Source organism: Lynx canadensis, chromosome C1 (assembly GCF_007474595.2).
Source record: "Lynx canadensis isolate LIC74 chromosome C1, mLynCan4.pri.v2, whole genome shotgun sequence".
Lineage (NCBI taxonomy): Eukaryota > Metazoa > Chordata > Mammalia > Carnivora > Felidae > Lynx > Lynx canadensis.
Genome location: NC_044310.1, coordinates 163,830,319 through 163,848,932, shown reverse-complemented (window position 1 = coordinate 163,848,932; position 18,614 = coordinate 163,830,319). Strand labels below are relative to the sequence as shown.

Here is an 18,614-nt window from a genome sequence, read left to right as displayed (position 1 = left end):
ATCAAAATGTACCTCCTTAAAAATAAAAACATCTAGAGAAAGCAAAGAACTCTTCAATGTCTATTCTGATGAGGTGCTGTCCGTTTGGGGGGCAGAAATACTGGTACACCTTGAATTTCTCTTCTCCACTACCCCTCTTCCCCCTCCTCTTCCCTCATAAAATGGCAGCTGCAGGAGAAGCTCCAATGGAAAATGGATATCTTGTTAATAACACATCCCAAACCCCAGCATCGACAGGCTCAGCGGAATAAGCTGTGGTGTAACCGGACTCTGGGTCTTCCCCACTGGTCCCACAACTCTGAATCCTTTGCGAAGTTCAAAGCTTTCACAGTACCTTGGCAAGGTTATTTACAGCAAGAGGAAGCTAGGATAGCCTTGCCAGCCCTGTTTGGAATGAAAAAAGAGACCCCATCCCCTGCATTATTTATTTATCTTTATAGCAGCGCAGTGCCTGTAATCCCCACTACTATTTTTTTTTTTTAAATCAAACAGGAAGCTTTACAGCTTCTAGTGAGCCCAGGAGGTATTTCCTGACTCAGGGAAAGGGTTTATGTGCGGCGCTCAAAGACACTAGCTCTAGAAAAAGATTCATTTCTTTATTAAGGAGCTAGCTATGTTCTGGAGCGGTTGTTTACACTCAAATTTTTCTGCATTTGCTCTCGGGGCTTGTTTCAATAGGTGAGGGCCATCCCTGGAGAACAGCAGAGGACGTACCAACCGACATCTGAGACGCACACAAGATGGCTCAAAATGGGCGTGCAACAGAGCGAAGGGAATACAAATAAATATGGCACCTATTCAGAGAAACGGAATCACAGCAGCGGCCACAACACAGAGACCTAGCGATTTCAGCAATGCCAAGCGCAGTTCAAAAACGAAAGCAAGTTGAGAAATGAGGGGCCATTCCACAAGGCGACTAGCCAGAGTGAAAAATTAATGAGTGAAAATGTTATATTGGCTTTTCAAGTATCATTCACTCTAGATGATTTAAATTGCCATAATTTGTATACACTATGAAAAATTATCAAATGTCAACTTTGACACTTTCCTGAAACTTTCTCATTGGCCCAACGTTTTTCCCCAAGTTTAAGGAAGCTGCAGAGCCGAACTACACATTACACTCTTCAGCTAACATGTGCTTTTTTCAATATTTGGCCCAGACTTTTCCCAGAGATATTACATTTACAAAATACCCAAAGAAACCTTTAAGGAGTAAACAAAAGGCACCCGAACCATTCATTATAAAAGCAGAAATAAAACATAAATATGTTTTAATAACATAAAGTAATATTCTGCAGGCATAATTCTTAAAAAAATTAATAGACTCTTTTAATTTACTCACCATAAAGAAATGATTTTAAGTGTTCAAGTGCACTTGTTTGATTAATAAAGCATTTTATATTCAATTATTTAGTGCTAATCATTAGGAAGTTTATGTTGTTGAGGCGAATCACCAGCTCAGACATTAAAAACTACCATTATAAAAATATAGCAACAAGGTCAGTATCAAATTACCCTTACATAGGACAGCTCAAGGGCTGCTTCTATTCGATACTAGAAACTTTTTTTTTTTAACACCCAAGCCCCTCTCAAAGCGCAGAAACCTCAAGAGCAGTGACATGAAGGTAGCTTGAAATACAGGTAAAGTTCTTTCCAACAAAGAAAATAGATGGTGTCCAACAGCATGTGTTGATCATTAGTTTTAATAGTCTGTGGTAAAAATTTAAAGGTAGAAGTTAATTTGTCAGGCCTTCGGCTCTGTCTTCCTCCAGCTCTTGGGTTTCTTTTTTGGTTTCTCCATCCTTTGCCTCCTGTCGGGAAACTGGGAATTTGTCCTTGTTGTTCTCTTTTTTCCATTTCATTCTCCTGTTCTGGAACCAGATTTTTACCTGTCTCTCCGTGAGGGCTAGGGCGTGGGAGACCTCAATTCTTCTCTTCCTGGTCAGATAAGGGTTAAAAAGGAATTCTTTTTCCAGCTCTAGGGTTTGGAAACGACTGTAGGTTTGTCTTCCTCTTCGTCTACCAGGAGCTGCTGATTAAAATAAACAAACCAAAAAAAAAAAAAAAAGAGGAAAATAAACGTTTTAGAAATGAAATGGTGCCTCTGCAGGTTGCTGGAGCTTTCTGGAACAGGTCTAAAGGATGAAACATACACAAGTCTTTTTAGCTCTGATATATATAGGATATGCAGGCAAGAGCAACAGAGGGAAGATCTTCACAATTACTGTCCCCATCATCTTTACGCGGTTTCTACTTTAAGGGAAAAAAAAAAGTATTACTTTATGAATAAGAGCCACTATAGCTACACAAGAAGGAAAAGGAGAGAGAGAGGAAAAGGTAGTTTTTAAAGCTAGAACGTGAGATGAAAGCAGATTTCTCCCCCTCTCCCCGCATTAAAAAAAAAAAAAATGCATCCCAACCTTGTGGTCTCATCCAGGGAAACATTTGAGAAGGAGACGAGCTCTGATTTAAGTGGTCTGGGTCCTCGCCAATATTACCACTGGACGATTTACAGTCAGGATATTGTACCAGCTCGGCCTCTTGCTGGGTCGTAAAAATCGGCTGTCTCTGTAAGTTATCGTATCCGTAAAACTTCGCGGGCTCCCCGTGACAGGCAATCCCGCCGCAGGGGGGAGGCGGAGGCGGAGGATGCGGAGGAGGAGGGGGGGCAGCCTGGTAGGCTGCGGCCGGGCTGCCCCCGCCGGGGTGGAAGTAGTCCTGGCCGGGGCCCGGGCCGCCCCCACCACCGCAACCCGGCCCGGCGGGCGGCGGTGACGGATGCGGGTGCGGGTGCGCGTGCGCCTGCGGGGGCGCGTGCGGGAAGCCGGCGGCGCTGTTGCCATAGAGCTGCAGGGCGGCGGCGGCGGCGGCGGCGGCGTGGCGGCTGCCGACCTCAGGCGCGAAGTGACAGTCGTAGTAAGTGGGATTGATGGCCTCGCCCGCCGCGGCCGCCGCCGCCGCCGCCGCGGCCGCCGCCTTGTACTTGGAGTACAGCGGGTTCACGAAGTAAGAGCTCATCGGGGCGGCGGCGGCGGCGGCCAGGGGCCGAGGTAGGGCGGCCCCGGGCGGGCGGTGCGGAGCTGGCAGGGAGCGCGCCTCAGCGCGGCCGCACTGCCGCGGGGGCCTCTGGGGCGGCTGTTCCCGCCGCCGGGGCCGCCGGGCTACGTTGCTGCTGCCACCCGCCCGACTGCGCGCGCGTCGCCTCTGAGGCCCGGCAGCCGCGGGCACTTGGCTACTGGGCGTTCATGCCCGGCTCTCGCGCCCGCCGACTCGGCCTCGCACCGCCTCCCTCGCGGGTCGCGGGGCCTCGCCCAGCCCCCGCGCTCACGCCCGCCCGGCCTTTCCCGGCGCGCGCCGGCTGGGCCACAATATAATCGCCGACGCCCCGGGTGACCTGCCCCGCTGCCTCCACTGTTTCCTCTCAGGCACCAGGCGGCCCTGAGCGCACCGGGACAAGAAAAAAAAAAAGTGCGCCCGGCCCACGGGGACACTCTTTGGCTTCGGTTTACAAACCCCCGCTCTGGAGGGAAGAGAAAAAAACACCCTCTACCCGCCGCCACCTCTCACCTCGGCCCCCCCGCGGCCCCCTCCCACCGCTCTCGCCGCCGCCGCCGAGGCTGCCGCCCCGGTGCGCCCCGGCGAGGCATTTTCGCACCACGCCACTGTGAGGAGAAGATGGGGGCGAGATAACCGCGCGGAGGGATCCGCGCGGAGGCGACACCGTCGCTCCCGACGGGACGTCTCACGCTGGCCGGGAGATGCCTCCGCCGGCCTTAAAGGGGGCCCATAAAGCCGCACTGCCAAGGGCTCGTCTTGCCCCCCTGGGCCTGGGGAAAGCGGCCCGCGGCCGGCGAGGCGGGGGCGCGAGAGAACCTTACACTTGGGGGAGGCAGGGAGGCCACTCCCAAGAGGCTACAGGAGCAAATGACTCCCTCCCTTGGCCCCTAGAGCAGCCCCCCAGAGGTTGGCCGTGGCTTTTGCACCTCAGGACACGCGGGCGCAGCCCAGGGAACAAGGGCAAACGGTGTAGACAGGCCGGACCGCGTACAGTTGGGTTGGGTCCTAAGTGGTTTGATTAAAGGCCACAAGGGTGACCCCAAAACCTGGCATTATCAAAGCGAATCTAGTCCCTTCTTTTCCAGGCGAGCAGGCCTTGTGGAAATGAGATGTACATTTACCCTTGACGCACTGCACGCCTGGCTGAGGCTCCCAGGTTAATTGATATTTAATGGAAATCATGCCCATGAATATAGTTTCCATCATTTCACCCTTGATAGACGTCAGCAGTAGGCTCAGGGGGGAAGCTGAAGAATGTGGGGGCGGGGGGGGGGGGGAAACAGGCATTAGCATTGCTGAGGGAGTAAATAGAAAAGCGGACAGAAATGTTCCGAGGCGGGAAGGAGAACTCACGCTGGGGTGGGTGGTGTTTCCTCGGGCAGGACGCGCGGCTCCGGGGTCCCAGCCCCGGCACGGAGCGGACCAGGGCGGGCAGTGGCCCCGGGCGGAGCACAGGGGGCCGACGCCTGCAAGTGCCTCCCCCACCCCCCTCCCCCCATCGAACCTCCGGGCCGGCTTTCGGATCGCGCCGGTTCCAGGCAGCTGAAGGCGGCGCCCATCGTCTGCTAACGATTCTAGTCCATCTGCCAAGCCTGTGAACTTTCTGCTGAGAGCGGGCGCTAGACTCAGCTTAAAAAGTTACTAACTTTTCCAAAAGCAAGGAAAGAGAAGGCTGATCCTAGCTTGTGAGCGGTGAGGAAGAGAACCGTCCCGAGTCATGTGGGCAAGTCCAGTGTGAATCGGCAAAATATTCCTGATTTTAGAAGCTCAGTCTAATGCCGCTTGGCGTTACACCACCAACTATCTTCTGACCTCCACATCTCTTTTTTTCCCCTCTCTACTCCCGTTTTAATGTCCAATAAATGTAATGAGTCTATGCTGAGGGAGTTTTCCCTCGCCTGCTCGGCCTTTTCCGTGGGTTCTTTGGGTGACGGACGAACCCTTTTCACTCAGGGTTAACCCATTGTTGTGAGGGCACCAGGCCCACACCAGCCTTGGGAACCGACCTCCTCGGAAACACGCCCCGAGCCCACCGAGGACGCTCCGGCTAAAACTAAAACAGCACGCCGGCTTTTCACGCCAAATACAAATGTCTAAAAACCCGAGACGGCCCCCAAAAGCGCAGCAGGCGAGTCGTTTCAACTACCCCCTACTCGTGGGTTGGTCCAGTCTGGGAGTGCGATCCTGAGGTCAGTCCTTGTGGACTGAATCATATTTTGCAAAAGGACTGAATCATATTTTGCAAATGGAGAAAATGAAGTCGAGATGGAAAGGCATAACAAGATAGTATGTAATACTCATTCAATTGTTTCTACTGGGAATGCCTGGAAATGGTTAAGGTAAACGGATTGTTAATGAATTTCCAGATGATAAGGGCATGCTTTATTTTTTAAATTAGCATGGAGTGGAGGAGACTGGGGGCGGGGAGGGGGGGGTTGTTTTCTGCTGGATATCGCCAGGTAAAACTTCCTTGAGATCCGAAGGCGAACAAATAGATTCTGATAGTTAACGACTTGTACTCCAATCTTGCAAATACCCAGTTAAAAGAGAAGTATTCTCAATAAAGCCCTGGAACCAACTTTGTAATTTTTTTTTTTAACTTCAATGTTTGGCATGTGTGTGTATGCGTACTAAAACTCTGGACCAGTGAGTGGGTTTTGGAATAGAATGGGGAAAAAGAAGAACGAGCCCAGATGTCAATTATACAAGGCACCTTCCAGAACTGTGTGATTTCGGGGTGGGGGGCGAAAAAGAAACACAAGCACTACGAAATTCATTTCTACATGTTCTGGCCTAATTAAGATAACATTACAAACTAACATTTCCTCTTGGGACAAAACAGTTTCACCGCCCCCCCAAGCATTCTATTCATAATCTGAATGGGAAAAGGGCACGATTAACTTTGGAAATAAAGATCTATGCTTCTACACGTTTGTTTTGATAGAATGCATTAACTTAACCATAACATTTTATAGTTTCAGCCGTGCCGGAGTTCAAATTTTCTGAAATCCTGACTAATCCAAAATTTTATACCTAACAAAAACACGGCTGGAGAACTTAATAGTGTACATTGCTTATTTTTGCTTAAGTTTATCCTAATTTGAAATTAAAAATAAGATTGTAAATATATTAAATCAAAACCATCCGCCGCCGCAACGCCAGCTTTACGAGATCACAAAGTGGAGCAACAGCGCCCTCTAGTGGCAAAATGCCGCCTCCAACTGACCGAGTTTAACTTCCCTTTATTCGACTCAAAGCAGTTCTAATCTTGTTCTTTAGTTTGACTGGGGCTTGGATCGCTGACACTAATAATGCTTCATCCCTTTGATTGTCAACAAGTCAAGTGCAACAAGCTGGGGCTTCTGAACGCCAAACATATTTGTACTCCCGAGAGCTTCCAATAGTCTTTTTCAAAAGCTTCCAGCCCTTCTTTTGCCAGACACAGTAGGTCCCCATTCCGTAATCGCCCACAATTATAGGACGGGCTAGACCGAACAAATTACAACGTTCTAAATATTAACTGTAACATGTTTTGTTTTTGTTTTTGGTCAGAGGAGCCAAGCACTTCGAAAACGAAGAAATGACCCAAGCTCATTTTATTATTTTCTTTTAAAGATGTTACTCTTAGCATTAAAACCTGAATATTTGCTACTTTAACTTCCTAATTTTAATCCTTCAGGCCCATATCGCTGGGCAATCTGGGGGCAGGAGAGGCAGAAATAGAAACCAATTTAAAAGCTTTCTGCTGGATCTCTGAGCAGCTATCTGGAAAGGCCCTGTTGGGCTGTGTTTATTGGAATTTCTATACACAATAAATGAGATTTTAAATTTACATCAAAAGTCACAGAGTGAAAGGAATTGACTAAGCATTCCACTTGAATTTTTGTTAAAGCAAAGCTTTAATCAGCTTGTTTCCTTCCAGGTTAGTCTTTTTCTCAATTTCAAAAATGTTTTCTTCTAATTCAGCTGTAAGAATTACATTTTCTATAAGCAAGTAGATATAATTTCCAACAGTACTTTTGCAGCAAAGTTTGGAGTGGAGGGCCAGGTATTTTTATGAAAGGACACGTAAGTAACTTCATTTTTCCCTGCCGGCTCTGCAACCATGCCGCTGGGAGACCCATCGGCCGGAGTAAATGACTCAAGATCACGAACTCTCACACCTCCAAATAACAGGCCAATTAAAAAGGAAAGAAAGAAAAGAACGAGCTAGACGGAGACCACAGTGAAATATTGTAAAGAGACACCCGCCGTAGGCTAATTCTAATACCAGGCCCATTTTAAAAATCAGAACTACATCATCTCCTCCTTCCTACCCTCCCCCATTTTTATTTCCTAGGTGCTCACACCTCACCGGGGGCTCCCAAGCCCCTGCCTTCTTGGTCCGACACAGTCTTGTTTATATTTTATTGTCCAGATTTTAAGACCCAGTTTTGTCTGCATTTCTCCCTTCCTCCCACAAACACAACATCAAAATGAGATGGTTTCAAAGCGAAGCGCCGAGCCTGTCGTAAACTCATTACCTCCAGACGTCTCGCCGGCTCGATGGCTTTATGACACCTTGGCTCTTCCTGTTTTCAAAGAGCCCTAGGTATCGGGTTGGCCGCCGGGGCGGGAGTAAGCAGCACCTTCTGCCGGATCTGGGCCTTGGCTTTCCCTCCCAGCCCCCCTCTGCTTTTTCTTCAAGTCCCCTCTTTCATCAGGATCCCCCCAAACTCTGCCATTGCCCCCGCCTTCCACCCAGCCCAGGCCACACGGCGCCGCCGCCCCTCAGGCCTGCAAAGGCTGTGCTGGGCCCGAACCCTCACTTACAATGACCTTCATTTTAGTCTCTGAAGGCGGCCCTCTGAGGGCCAAGCTGGGGGCTAAACAGTCACCGAAACTGAGTTGGGGGGGAGGGGGCGTTGAGAAGGGGTGGGGATAGCTGAGGAGGAGAGACTTGACCATTTCGATCTGCTAAGGTCACTTTGGGGCTCTTGAGGGTAGGGCGGAAGTTCCCAGCCTAACTGGCTCAGCCCTCCGGGAGCCAGCCAGCCTGATGAGCTGGGGGGAGTTGCTCCCGAGTACAGAGTTGGCCTTTCCCTTGTTTAGAGAGGAGAGTGGATGGCTGGTACTTCATCAGCAGCGGGAGAGGTGGGGTGCAGTGTGCCAAAGCTCCAGCGAGAGGGTGCCTGGCTTGGGGGGGGGGGTGGCGTGGGCTTTGCTGGGCACTGCCGTGAGGCTGACACTGGGCCCAGGGCACAGAGTTCGCCGAGAAGCTGGAATCAGGCTGGGGGAAAGACAGAGCAGCCAAGGGCCCCCCAGAGGCTGTGCTCTGGCTGCCTCTGCCCACACAAAGGGAGACTCAGAGGCACATCAGACAGACCTCTCAGGTGTAAGGGCTCCAGATTTTTAGCAGTGTCTCCCTCCCAGAGATGGGGGAGAAGTCCTGTGAGGGTGATATTTTGCAGAGAAAAAGAGAAAGCAGGCACACAGTGTTCAGGGCCAGCGTCTGGGCTCCATTTGATCAGGTCAGCATTTATTGGTAGGAAGCGGTAACATTTACAACTGGTCCTCAGGCAGGAACCCGGAGGGCCTACACCCGCGGCCGCCCACGCGAGGTTAGCCCTCCCCAGGAGAGAGCGGCTCCTCCAGTGCACTGAGAATAAACCCCCGACCCACCAGAGGCCCTGGGCTCCTCTCTCGGCCTCATTTCAGGTCTCAGCGGAGGGCCCGCGGGCTCTCTGAGGGAAGAGGACTTCACTAACTGGTGGGCAACCTGGGCGGGCCCCCCACGGTTGTCGCTCTGCCTTCATTCTCAGAAGTGGGGCGCACTTGGCCCTTGCTTGAGCAGCTCTGGGGGCTAAACTACAGCACTTTTCAGAAACATAGGGGACATTTACACAAGAGAGGGCTCTTCAATCCAGCGTGCACTCACAAAATATAGCATTTCCTATGGAACCAACGGGTCAGGAAAGGGAGGGAGCGGGAAAAGGCGAAACCCCAAAGCCACTTCGTTTCTCCAACACATAAGCGAGCAAAATACAGAGTCCCCCAAATACCTCACAGAGACCAACCGCACAGTCACTTCTACCTAAAAAAAAGGGGGGGGGGAATGTCCGAATCGCTGGAGAGTTTCTGGAAATCAAGCACCCACAAACAAACAAAAAAACCAAAAAAACCCGCTGCTTTTGCAGCGCAGAGTGGTCCCGCCAGCGGCGCGCCGGGTCAGTCTCCTTTGGGGCATTTCTCCTTGCTCATCTTTTTCATTTTCATTCTACGATTCTGGAACCAGATTTTGACTTGTCTCTCTGTGAGGTTTAGAATCCTTGCCACCTCGTAGCGCCGGTCCCGGGTGAGGTACATGTTAAAGAGGAATTCCTTCTCCAGCTCTAGCGTCTGGTATTTGGTGTAGGGACAGCGCTTTTTCCGGGTGGAGCGAGCGTGGATCCAGTTTGCTGCAGGGTTGTCTACGAAGAGGGGGGTTTGGAGAAGGGGATCGAGGGCGGAGGGGAGGCAAGGAGAGACGACAGGGTGGGGGAGAGAGGTCGTTAAATTAATTTCACCAAGGATGGCCGCTTTTCACAACTTGGGGGGAATTATCATAAAAAGCCTTAATGCCCGCGCTCTGTTTACCGTACAAACCGCGCGCCTAGGGTAGGTGGTTATGGGAAGCTTTTTATGGATGCGTGTTGCTCGCCTAGGCTAGGGTAGGCGTCTAGACGTTTTTATAGGTTAGTAAAACTATCAGTTTTGCACATTCGAGCCTTACAGGTTTCAGCAATAAATCAGGGGGCAATTTCTTTTGCACTTACTTGGGTCAAGTTGCTGCTGCGGCGGCTGCGGATGCTGCTTCTCCTCCTCCTTCAGTGGGCAGCCTGGGCTGGGGTGGTCGCTGCAAGCCGAGGGCTCCGAAGAGCCGCCTGCCCCAGACCCGGACCCGATCCCTGCCCCGGGCCCGGTTCCCCCAGCCGCAGCTGCTGCCTTGTCCCGTAGGAACGAGTTGCAGGAGAACTCGGGGCCGCCGCTCCCCTGGGACTCCCGGGCCGCGGAGCACTCAGTCCGTTTGGAGGAGGAAGACATGGAAGTGGAGGAGGAGGTGGAGGTGGCGGCGGCGGCGGCGGCAGGGGTCGGGGCCGCTCCGGTTTCAGGCTTAATCCCGTAGTGGCGCCCGTTGGGTGGGCCGCTGGGGCCGGGGCTGGGACCAGGGCCCGGGCCACCTCCGCCCCCGCCGCCGCTGCTACCGCCTCCACCCGCGCCGCCCGGAAAACCGGGCAGCGGCTCCATCCAGGAGCGCATGTAGCGGCCGGGCTCGGAGGCGGCGGCGGCCAGGGGCGGCGGGGGCACGTACGGGTGGTAGAGGCCGCTCATCGCCGCCGCCGCCGGGGGCTGAGCGGGCACCGCGGACCACGAGGCGGAGAACACGGCCGATTTGGGGGCAAAACTACACGAGGCAAACTCGGCGGCAGCGGCGGCCGGGCTGTCGGCCACACCTGCGGGCCTGCCCTGCGCGCCGGGCCCCGGCGGTCCAAAGCGCGCGGCGAACACCTCATCGCCCTCATGGCCTATGAGCGAGTCCACGTAGTAGTTGCTGAGGGTGCCACTGGAGGACATTTTGAGGCGCCGTGCGCTCCCACCCAAGGTTACACTGCCCGCCGCGGCGCCGCTCCCCGCCGGCGCCCGAGCCGCCGACTAGTTCGCAGGCTGCAGCTTCCACCATTGGTCGCGCGGCCCACGTGATCATATTTACCAATACCGGGAGTAAATCAGTCCGCTAAACTGGGGGCTGCTGTGATTTAAAAAATATATATATATCATCATCAACATAAACGCCGCAATTAGAGCGCGTGAGCCCGGTCCGTGCGCCCGGCTCGGTCCGGCCGGGCTCGGACAGCCGGGCGGTGGCTGGAACCACTACGCCCGACCGTGGCCGGAGGAGGCGCTGGGGACTATTTGTTCGTCTCCTCTAGCCGTCCTCGGTCCTGCAGTTCGAACCGAGACGCTGCCTCCCTGGCGCCTGGACTTCGAGCCACCGGCAGCGTGTCCAGGGCGCACCGAGCGCTTGGCCAGAGCCCGGAGCAGCCCGGGGAGCGCAGGGCGGGATGAGGCCCAAGCCGGGCCGGCCTTCCGAGGCGGCCCCCTGGCGCCCGAGGGGAGTTTTTTCCTTGTGCCTCTCTCCCTACCCAAACCCGCCCCTCCCTCCACATACCCACACACGCTCTCTCACAGCTTGTCGTGTTGTTTAAAACAGGTGGAAGACCTCTGTAATGATATTATGCCTTTCAATAAAAATTTTATGAGGTGTATTTGATTATAGATTAATGTGTCCCTAATAAAACGGACGGATGGAGCAGCTCGAGGGCCTCCTCCCCCTACCACACTCACACACGCCCGCGCAGCCACACACACCCCCGACGTGAGGCTGAGCACACGCCGCGGCCCGAAGGGTGAGCTGGGGCGGCCTGGCCCGCCGACTGGGTGCTTCGCTGGCCACCGGTGGGGCTTCTGTGTGCCCTCGGAAGTGCCGGCAGGCTGTCGAGGAGGCACCGCGAAGACAGTGGCGGCCAGGGTGCCTTGTCTTCTCCGGGGCTGCCGGAAAGGCCCTGGAAGAGAACACGCCATAGGGCAGAACCCAAATGCTAGCGCAGGCCCGCTCCCATTCACCGCCCCAACCCTGCCTTGAAGAGGCCAGCGGGAACCGCATCTCCCCGGGGCCAGGACCGCTTCTTGTGGTTGTCCTTGGGCCACTGTCTTCTGAATTCTTCTTCTTCCTTCCCCCCCCCCCCCCCCAGAGGTAAGGCTGGGCAGCCTTGAATCTGAGGGAAATGCCCATTGTCACTCCCAAATCCATGGTACAAAGCCTCGGAAGCGCCGCTGGGAGCCGAGACAAAAGCAGCCCCAGAGCAGGCGGCAGAGAATATATTCCTCACTCTACAAGTTGCTCAGAGCACCCTTGGAGGGATCCCAGCCCACCTCGAGCCCCGGAAAGGAAGGGGGTAAATGGCTACTTATGGCCTGATTGATTGCCTTTGCCAATGGCTTTCTGATTTTGTTCCAGAAGAGATGCCTTTGCCTGTAGCACGGGTTTTCCTCTGAGACACGGCCCCCTGTCAACAACTAATGGCGCTCCCCACATTGCGGAGGAAACGGATAAGTTAAAATTGCCCTCCTTCTCCTGCCCAACCAATGGAGGTCTGGGCAAATCTATCCCAGTGTTCCCAACCTGGCATTGACTCCGAGCCTTCTCTCTCCCACCCCTAGGAAATGGCTCCCCTAAAGGGTTCTGTCTTGGAACTGAGGAAGGTTCTTGGTTTTCAGGAGGAGGTTTACAACCCTGAATAAATACGGAGCCTCCCATTGACTCCCTGGATGAGAACTGTAAGGCCTAGAGCTCCTCAATAGATAGTTTTATGGAGAAAAAGGAAGAAGTGAAAAGGCCGTGTTCTGTGAGGCTGCTTGAAGCTGGTGGAGAGCTTTTGCAACCACAGCACAACCTGGGGAAACGAATTCTCTGTCAGCTCTTCTCCCTTCTCCCAGGCAGCACTAGATAAGTCTGGACTCTCTCGGTGAAGGCTGGCTGGAGTTTTCCAAGCTGTGTCGGCAGCTGGAACATTGGCCTTCATGGGAAGTCATGTTCATTTGCAAATTCTCTCTCAGTCACCTTTTGTACGTTTTCTTGCCTCCCAGAGACAGTGGCTCCAACCAGCATTTTGTAATTAAATAGAGAGAGCATTACCTGGGGGAAAAAAATTTCCTCCTTTAAGAAAATTTCGTGTGGGACCCTAAAAGGTAATGACTGAACATAAAATCCTTCCACAAGGAAACCAGGGCAAAGTGGGATGGGAAAACTCACCCATCCTCGGCTTCGCTGTGGCCTGGCTTGTCTTGCGCTTGGGATAGGGGTGGGGGTGAGGGAAGGGGGAGCAGAACTGGATCCGATGCAATGCTAGCTGCTGGTTGTCCTTGTTCTTGTAATGGAGGCCCGGCGGCTTCCAGGTGGGCAAGACCGCTTTCAACCTAGCCCCTGACGATGGCGTGCCAGCCAGAAATCGCCAAGACCCCACTAAAAGTATTAAAAAATAACACAACCAAAACCAAAGACAGGAAAACACACAAATGAGGTGCTGTGAAGAAAAAAGCAGCGTGGGCACAGGCTTACTTACCAGGCTCTGGTTAGAGGGGAACTCACACCCATCTAGAATTCAATTCTGTTACTACCTTGGGGAGGTGGGGGGGGGGAGGGTGGGAGAGGCGGGGAGAAGACTCCCCTTCTTCCCAACTATGAAGCCAGCACACCCAGGCTGGATTATCATTCCCCCAGCCACTGCCAAATTTTAGCGCCCTAGGCCTCCTCCAGCCTCTCCTATCTTTCTCCCCCTGCCCTCTATCACCGCCCCCCCCCCGACTGCCCCCAAACAAGCAGTTTAACAGGAAGATAATCTCACCAAAGGCTTTCATTTCCACCGAAACATACATCCGTTTCAGAAAGCAGAGGGAGCGAACTCGTTTCCAGAGTTTATTGCATTATACATGCGACCAGAACATGCACAGAAAGGACAGGTTGCTGTTGTACTTCTACCAAACCACAGATGCACCACAAGGGAAGGCTACAAGGCATAAGTCGTCAATATTCCATCTCACCAAGGACAATTGCTAAGTTCATTTGTGAAAAGATACATTGTAATGTGCTTTTTTAGTCCCCCTCCCCCCAAAGCTTGTGGGTTTTCGTAATCTTTTTTAAATATATATGTAATTTAAGTACTTTAAAGTACTGGATGTATTCAAAACGCCATGAGATCATGGACTAACCACACACACAGACCTTTTGTGTTAGGAAAAACATGAAAAAGTCACATTGCTGGATGGATGAATGGACCGATGGAGGCTGTACAGTTCCAATAAGTTAAGACCCAAATGAAAATGCGCAGTAATAGTTACCCTGCATTACGATGAAAAAATAATAAATTACACGTGCTAGTTTTCTTTAATATATATACTCATAGGGATTACAGATCACTTGCAGCACGAACAGAATGACCCCAAAGTCACATTCTAGCAGGAAACAAAACAAAACAAAACAAAAAACAAAGAGCAATGAAGGTTTTGTTTCCGCCTTCCCAGTCCTCCAGCACTCGGCCCTGGAACGCGGTGCCCCCTCTCCGATCCTGGCCTCCGACGGGCCTGGGACCTAAGAGAAGGTGAGGTTGGCGGTCAGTTCTCGGATCCGGTTCTCTCGGCTCATCTTCTTGAGTTTCATTCGGCGGTTTTGAAACCAAATCTTGACCTGCCTGTCGGTGAGGTTAACGCTCTTACTGATCTCTAGGCGGCGCTCTCGGGTGAGGTACATATTGAACAAGAACTCTTTTTCTAATTCCAGCGTTTGGTGCTTAGTGTAAGGGCACCTCTTCTTTCTGCCACTCTTTGCAGTGAGCCAATTGCTGGTTGGAGTATCAGACTTGATTTCCTCTAACAAAATTAAAGGGAGAAGAAGAAAAAAAAAATCAAGATTTTTTTTTTTTCTCTCTCAGCCTGTTCAAATGTACCCTTGGCCATGACCCCGCTGGCAGCCAGGCCGCTTTGGGAAATGCTGGTATTAAACATTCCTCTTATGAGGTGGGCCCTGGAAGGGATTTGTAATTGATGCCAGATTAGTTTAAATGCCCACAACGACACGATGGAGGGTACTCTCGCCCTCGATGCTAGTAGGGTTGTCTCTCTCTCCCTCTCTCTTTTTCTCTCTCAACTTTCTGACCTGCACAAAACATTAGTACAATAGTAAACTTTCAGGATCTCCCCAGCAACGTTCTAAGTGGTCAGCTCACAACAGGGCTGGAGTGGAAGAAACAAACCACAGCCTGAACAAGACTGCCAACCCCACTGCTGCCTCACATCCCCAAGGCTGCCACTTCTTCCCCACTTCTCCTGTGCAGGCGGGGAGCCCCACAACCAGGTTTATAGTTGCCCTTCTCTTTCAAAAGATAACCAAGGAACTGAGTGCACCTTCTCCGACCTGCCTGGGCATTGAGGTACTCCCCAGAATTTCTTGAATTCTCATACCTTCTTGTCTCCACACAAAAGCATTCCCCGAGCTTCTTACTGTGGCCCACCTCTGGACACTGGGGGAGAGGCTCTGGGGCAGGGTTCCTCCTCAAAAAGCCAGAGCCCCTGGCTCTTTGCCCTAGCCCATGCAGATTCCATTCTCCTCCCTTCAGCCTTTGCCCCCTTTGCAAATGGATTGCAAAGCTTGCGGCACTTTCCCCAGACAAAGCCAAGGTTACCCAGCCCCGCAGAGGTAGGGAGCCCTGTTCCCCAGCCCAAGCGCCAATCAGCCCAGTCATCTCCTTCCCATTGCCGCCCCCAAGCTCGCAGGATGCGGGGTGCACACACTTGAACACGAACACGGTGCCTTGGACCACCTTAAAATCATCATTGGGTGAAAGGCAAAGCTGGGACTGCAAATCTGAGCGGGAGAAAGGAGGTTCTGGGGCCGTGTTTACGAGCCGCAGGTCTCATTTGCCCTCTTTTGTTGCATTTCAGGTCTAGCTCAGGAAAAATAAACCCGGCAAGCCCTTCCTCTGCCCAGGCGCCATCAGCGTGGGGCCAGGACTAGCCAGGAGGGCCAGGGCAGCCGGGGAGAAGCTGGGACCTTCTCGAGACTGAGACTGCCCCTCTAAAAGCCGGGAGGAGCAGCACCTGCCAGTCGGGCCCCGCCTCAGCTGCCCCGGCTCGACGCTGGGCACCCAGGCGCTCCCTCTCTGCCGGGTTCCCGGGCTGCACGCCCCGCTGGGGTGGCAACTTGCTCATACCGACCTTTGCTTTCCTTCTCCTGTACTTCGGGACTGGACACGGAGACCTCAGCCAGGCAGCTCCTCTCTTCCGGAAGGCCGCCCTTGGCCTCGGGGCTCTCCACCTGGGAGACTTTGGTGGGCTCCTGGCCGCTCACAGGCTCGTTCATCTTCTTTTCCATCTGCAGCTGGGCGGCCGAGAGCTGCGGCTTGGCCGCGCCGCGAGGGTTGAGCTGGAGCATGACTGTGGAGCTGCCTTCGGGGCTGTTATTGTACTCTTGGGTTTTCCCGGTGGCGTAGGTCTGACTCAGTCTAAAATATCCAGGGACAGGAACCTCGGGGTTCTCAACGGGACAGGACTCAGGGACCAGCCTCTGGTACGAAGGGACCTCAGCAGAAATGAGTTTGTTGCGCTTATCAGAATACATGCAGCAATTGGATTCTTCCTTAATGTTGGTGGTGAAGGAGCAAGTGGGGACTTGCTGTGTAACAGGTTGCTCTATTCGACAAGATCTGTTCGGGTCTGTCCAACTGTCTACTTGAGGTATATAAGGATGCACATTCATACCCATATTTTGGTGGTTCACTTCTCTTTTGGCCAGAGACGGGAGCAGTCCACAGGTTTGCATTCCATAGGTCCCCATGTCTGCGCTAGGTGGTGGCATGTACATGCTGGCGCTGCTCGAATAAAAACTGTCACTCCTGCAGGCACTGATCAAGGAATCTACTAAAAAAGTATTAGCAGCAGGAGAGCTGTTGGGAAAGGACATTTTGGGGAGGAATTTGAAGAAGAGAGATTGTGTCCTTTGTAGGCTGACATCTCTAGGAAAACATTCCCCGTGTAATTGTGGATGCCTCTGCCGACCACATGACAACCAAGCCAATGAGATTTGAAAATGGCCTTGAGCCGCAGCCTCCTCGCAGGTCACGTGCTCCAGAGCCCGGCCGGCCGGCCGCGTAAGCACGGACAACAGCGACATCTACTACGCGCCCGTGATAGTGCGCGCTGGAGACAACCGGCCCAGCGCTCTCCGTCGCCCGCCAGCCTCCCCGGGGCTCGTTCGGCCGGCCAGCCCCACTCGCGTCCCCCCGCTCCGGCCGCCGGGCCCCGCTGGCGGAAGGAAAGTCTCGGCCAGAGGGGCCTCCGGGAGGACACGCGCGGGGAGGGAAGCCGCAGTGCCGTGGCGCCAGCTCACAGAAGCATTCCCCGCACACACCCAGGCAGAACGCGCCCCAGAGCCGGGGGCACGGGCGGGGGGTGGGTGCCCGGCTGGTTCAGTTTCTCCCGGGCAGCCTGGGAAGGTGAGTCGGATTCCCCGGGCTCTGCGACACCCCACCCCAGGGAGCCACAGTAAAGATCTCTCACGCAAAGACGCGGCCAAGTTATGGTGGGGAGCGGAGGCGAGAAGAGCCGCGAGGGCTAAGAGGCCAAGCAGCTGGCCAGCCCGGAGCCCCGAGGACCGGCCGGCTCTGGCGCTGTCCATTCCCTCCTCCGGCCCGAGGGAGATGCGGGCTCCCGGCCCCTCCGCGCCCCAGTGGGCTCTCCGAGCCTTGGAGCCTTCGGCAGTCGGAGGAACCACACCCCGACCTCTGCGGCCGGGCCGCTGGGAGCTTTCAGCCCGGAGACAATCCCTCGCCAGCAGCGGGCTATCCTGGAAAGCGTCCCTCCGGTTCCCGGCGGGAGAACGAAACCGAGGTTTCCCTCCCCACACACCCTGATAATAATGAGCAAAGAGGAAGGAAGGGAGGGAGAAAGAAAAGAATTTTTTGCAAGGAAAGGGGAAAACTCTCGCCCATAGACTCCAGAAGTTTTAGAAAACTGACTGGGCCGAGTAGCAGACAGAGAGAGATGCAAAGGTGTCATTTGGTTCTTCTGCAAAGAAAAATATGTTTTCCTTTTATGGATTTTGTAAAAGCATTGGTTTCTGACAAGTGCAAGGTACAAAAGGTTGTGGAATTTATTAATACATATTAAGAAGAATCAGGGCGATCAATAAAATTCTCATCTACATTCTTGGGCTACTTGGTAATTTTCTTGCTTCTGAAGGTTTTTAAAGAGTTATACCCGCTGTTGCCACACACGGGAAGATATTTTATTAACAAATCAATCGAGACTTTGTAAAGGATAAGATTAATAGTTAAGATTTAGCATAATGGCGTTCGCTTTATGAATTATTGAAAATTATACTATTGATTTTTCCCCTTCGCTACTAACCAAGAAGGTCAATTTTTGTTTTAACACAAATCGTCAAATATTAAAAGCTATACTTTTGTCAGAAGTTGAGTTTTATAGTTTTGGACAATTCCTAAAATTATTTGACACCGGTTTGCTTGGGTAAGGGGAGGGAGAAAAAAAGGAGGTGGGAGAACCTTAGTCCTCTGTTTCCTTTGGTGACGGAAAGTTCTATAAAGAGGATTTGGTCTGGGGTTGTGGTCGAGCTCATTAAAGAACAACCACCATCACCACCATGGAAACTCAGAGTTTTATGAGAAACTTCTCCAACAACTTCCTTTCTTGTTCTCTGGTTGCAGGCGGGTGAGCCGCCCTTCGGAAGCCCCGGCCTCGGGGCAGCAGCGGGGAGCTTTAACCTTGATTTCCAAAGGCTTGCCCTAGGCGAGGGGCCGGGCCAGGGCACAGGAGCCGTCCTCGGGCTTCCCAGATCCCCTTCCCAGCATCTGAGAGAGGAAAAGGGCCCCAGAAACCCTGATTGGGAACCAGTTTCTCTCGGTCCGGGAAGGCGTCTGTATTTTCTTCTCTCCACACTCGCCTTGTGCGGGCTGGCCTTGGATTTC

At 53.0% G+C, this 18,614-nt stretch overlaps 3 protein-coding genes across 5 annotated transcripts; all 3 read right to left on the bottom strand.

The window, feature by feature from the left end:
* Positions 1-577: 577 nt before the first annotated feature.
* Positions 578-4,484, bottom strand: HOXD8 (homeobox D8). Of its 3 annotated transcripts, XM_030325584.1 has the most exons (3): positions 4,411-4,484; positions 2,421-2,568; positions 578-2,032 (listed from the first exon to the last, which is right to left on the bottom strand). In XM_030325584.1, exons 2-3 carry the CDS (start codon positions 2,443-2,445, stop codon positions 1,737-1,739), a joined length of 321 nt encoding a protein of 106 aa, XP_030181444.1. In that variant the 5' UTR covers positions 2,446-2,568; positions 4,411-4,484; the 3' UTR covers positions 578-1,736. The 3 variants fall into 3 exon arrangements, with proteins under 3 accessions (XP_030181444.1, XP_030181442.1, XP_030181443.1); XM_030325582.1 differs by lacking the exon at positions 4,411-4,484 and having other exon boundaries at positions 2,421-3,018; XM_030325583.1 differs by lacking the exon at positions 4,411-4,484 and having other exon boundaries at positions 578-2,029; positions 2,421-3,018.
* A 4,050-nt stretch (positions 4,485-8,534) lies between these two features.
* HOXD9 (homeobox D9) lies at positions 8,535-10,713 on the bottom strand. Its single transcript, XM_030325951.1, has 2 exons — positions 9,852-10,713; positions 8,535-9,506 (listed from the first exon to the last, which is right to left on the bottom strand). The coding sequence occupies exons 1-2, from the start codon at positions 10,648-10,650 to the stop codon at positions 9,265-9,267; spliced, it is 1,041 nt and encodes a 346-aa protein (XP_030181811.1). The 5' UTR covers positions 10,651-10,713; the 3' UTR covers positions 8,535-9,264.
* Positions 10,714-13,539: 2,826 nt separating this feature from the next.
* HOXD10 (homeobox D10) lies at positions 13,540-16,723 on the bottom strand. Its single transcript, XM_030327715.1, has 2 exons — positions 15,847-16,723; positions 13,540-14,502 (listed from the first exon to the last, which is right to left on the bottom strand). Exons 1-2 carry the CDS (start codon positions 16,589-16,591, stop codon positions 14,225-14,227), a joined length of 1,023 nt encoding a protein of 340 aa, XP_030183575.1. The 5' UTR covers positions 16,592-16,723; the 3' UTR covers positions 13,540-14,224.
* Positions 16,724-18,614: the final 1,891 nt, after the last annotated feature.

What these genes read in the sequence shown, in the direction of transcription:
- HOXD9 (XM_030325951.1), bottom strand. Translation starts at nt 10,650, where the DNA reads ATGTCCTCCAGTGGCACCCTCAGCAACTACTACGTGGACTCGCTCATA. An exon ending in GCAGCAGCAACTTGACCCAA is followed by an intron (nt 9,507 to 9,851) that starts GTAAGTGCAAAA and finishes CCCTCTTCGTAG; the next exon opens with ACAACCCTGCAGCAAACTGG.
- HOXD8 (XM_030325582.1), bottom strand. Translation starts at nt 3,018, where the DNA reads ATGAGCTCTTACTTCGTGAACCCGCTGTACTCCAAGTACAAGGCGGCG. An exon ending in TCCCTGGATGAGACCACAAG is followed by an intron (nt 2,033 to 2,420) that starts GTTGGGATGCAT and finishes TATTTTAATCAG; the next exon opens with CAGCTCCTGGTAGACGAAGA.
- HOXD10 (XM_030327715.1), bottom strand. Translation starts at nt 16,591, where the DNA reads ATGTCCTTTCCCAACAGCTCTCCTGCTGCTAATACTTTTTTAGTAGAT. An exon ending in ACAGGAGAAGGAAAGCAAAG is followed by an intron (nt 14,503 to 15,846) that starts GTCGGTATGAGC and finishes TAATTTTGTTAG; the next exon opens with AGGAAATCAAGTCTGATACT.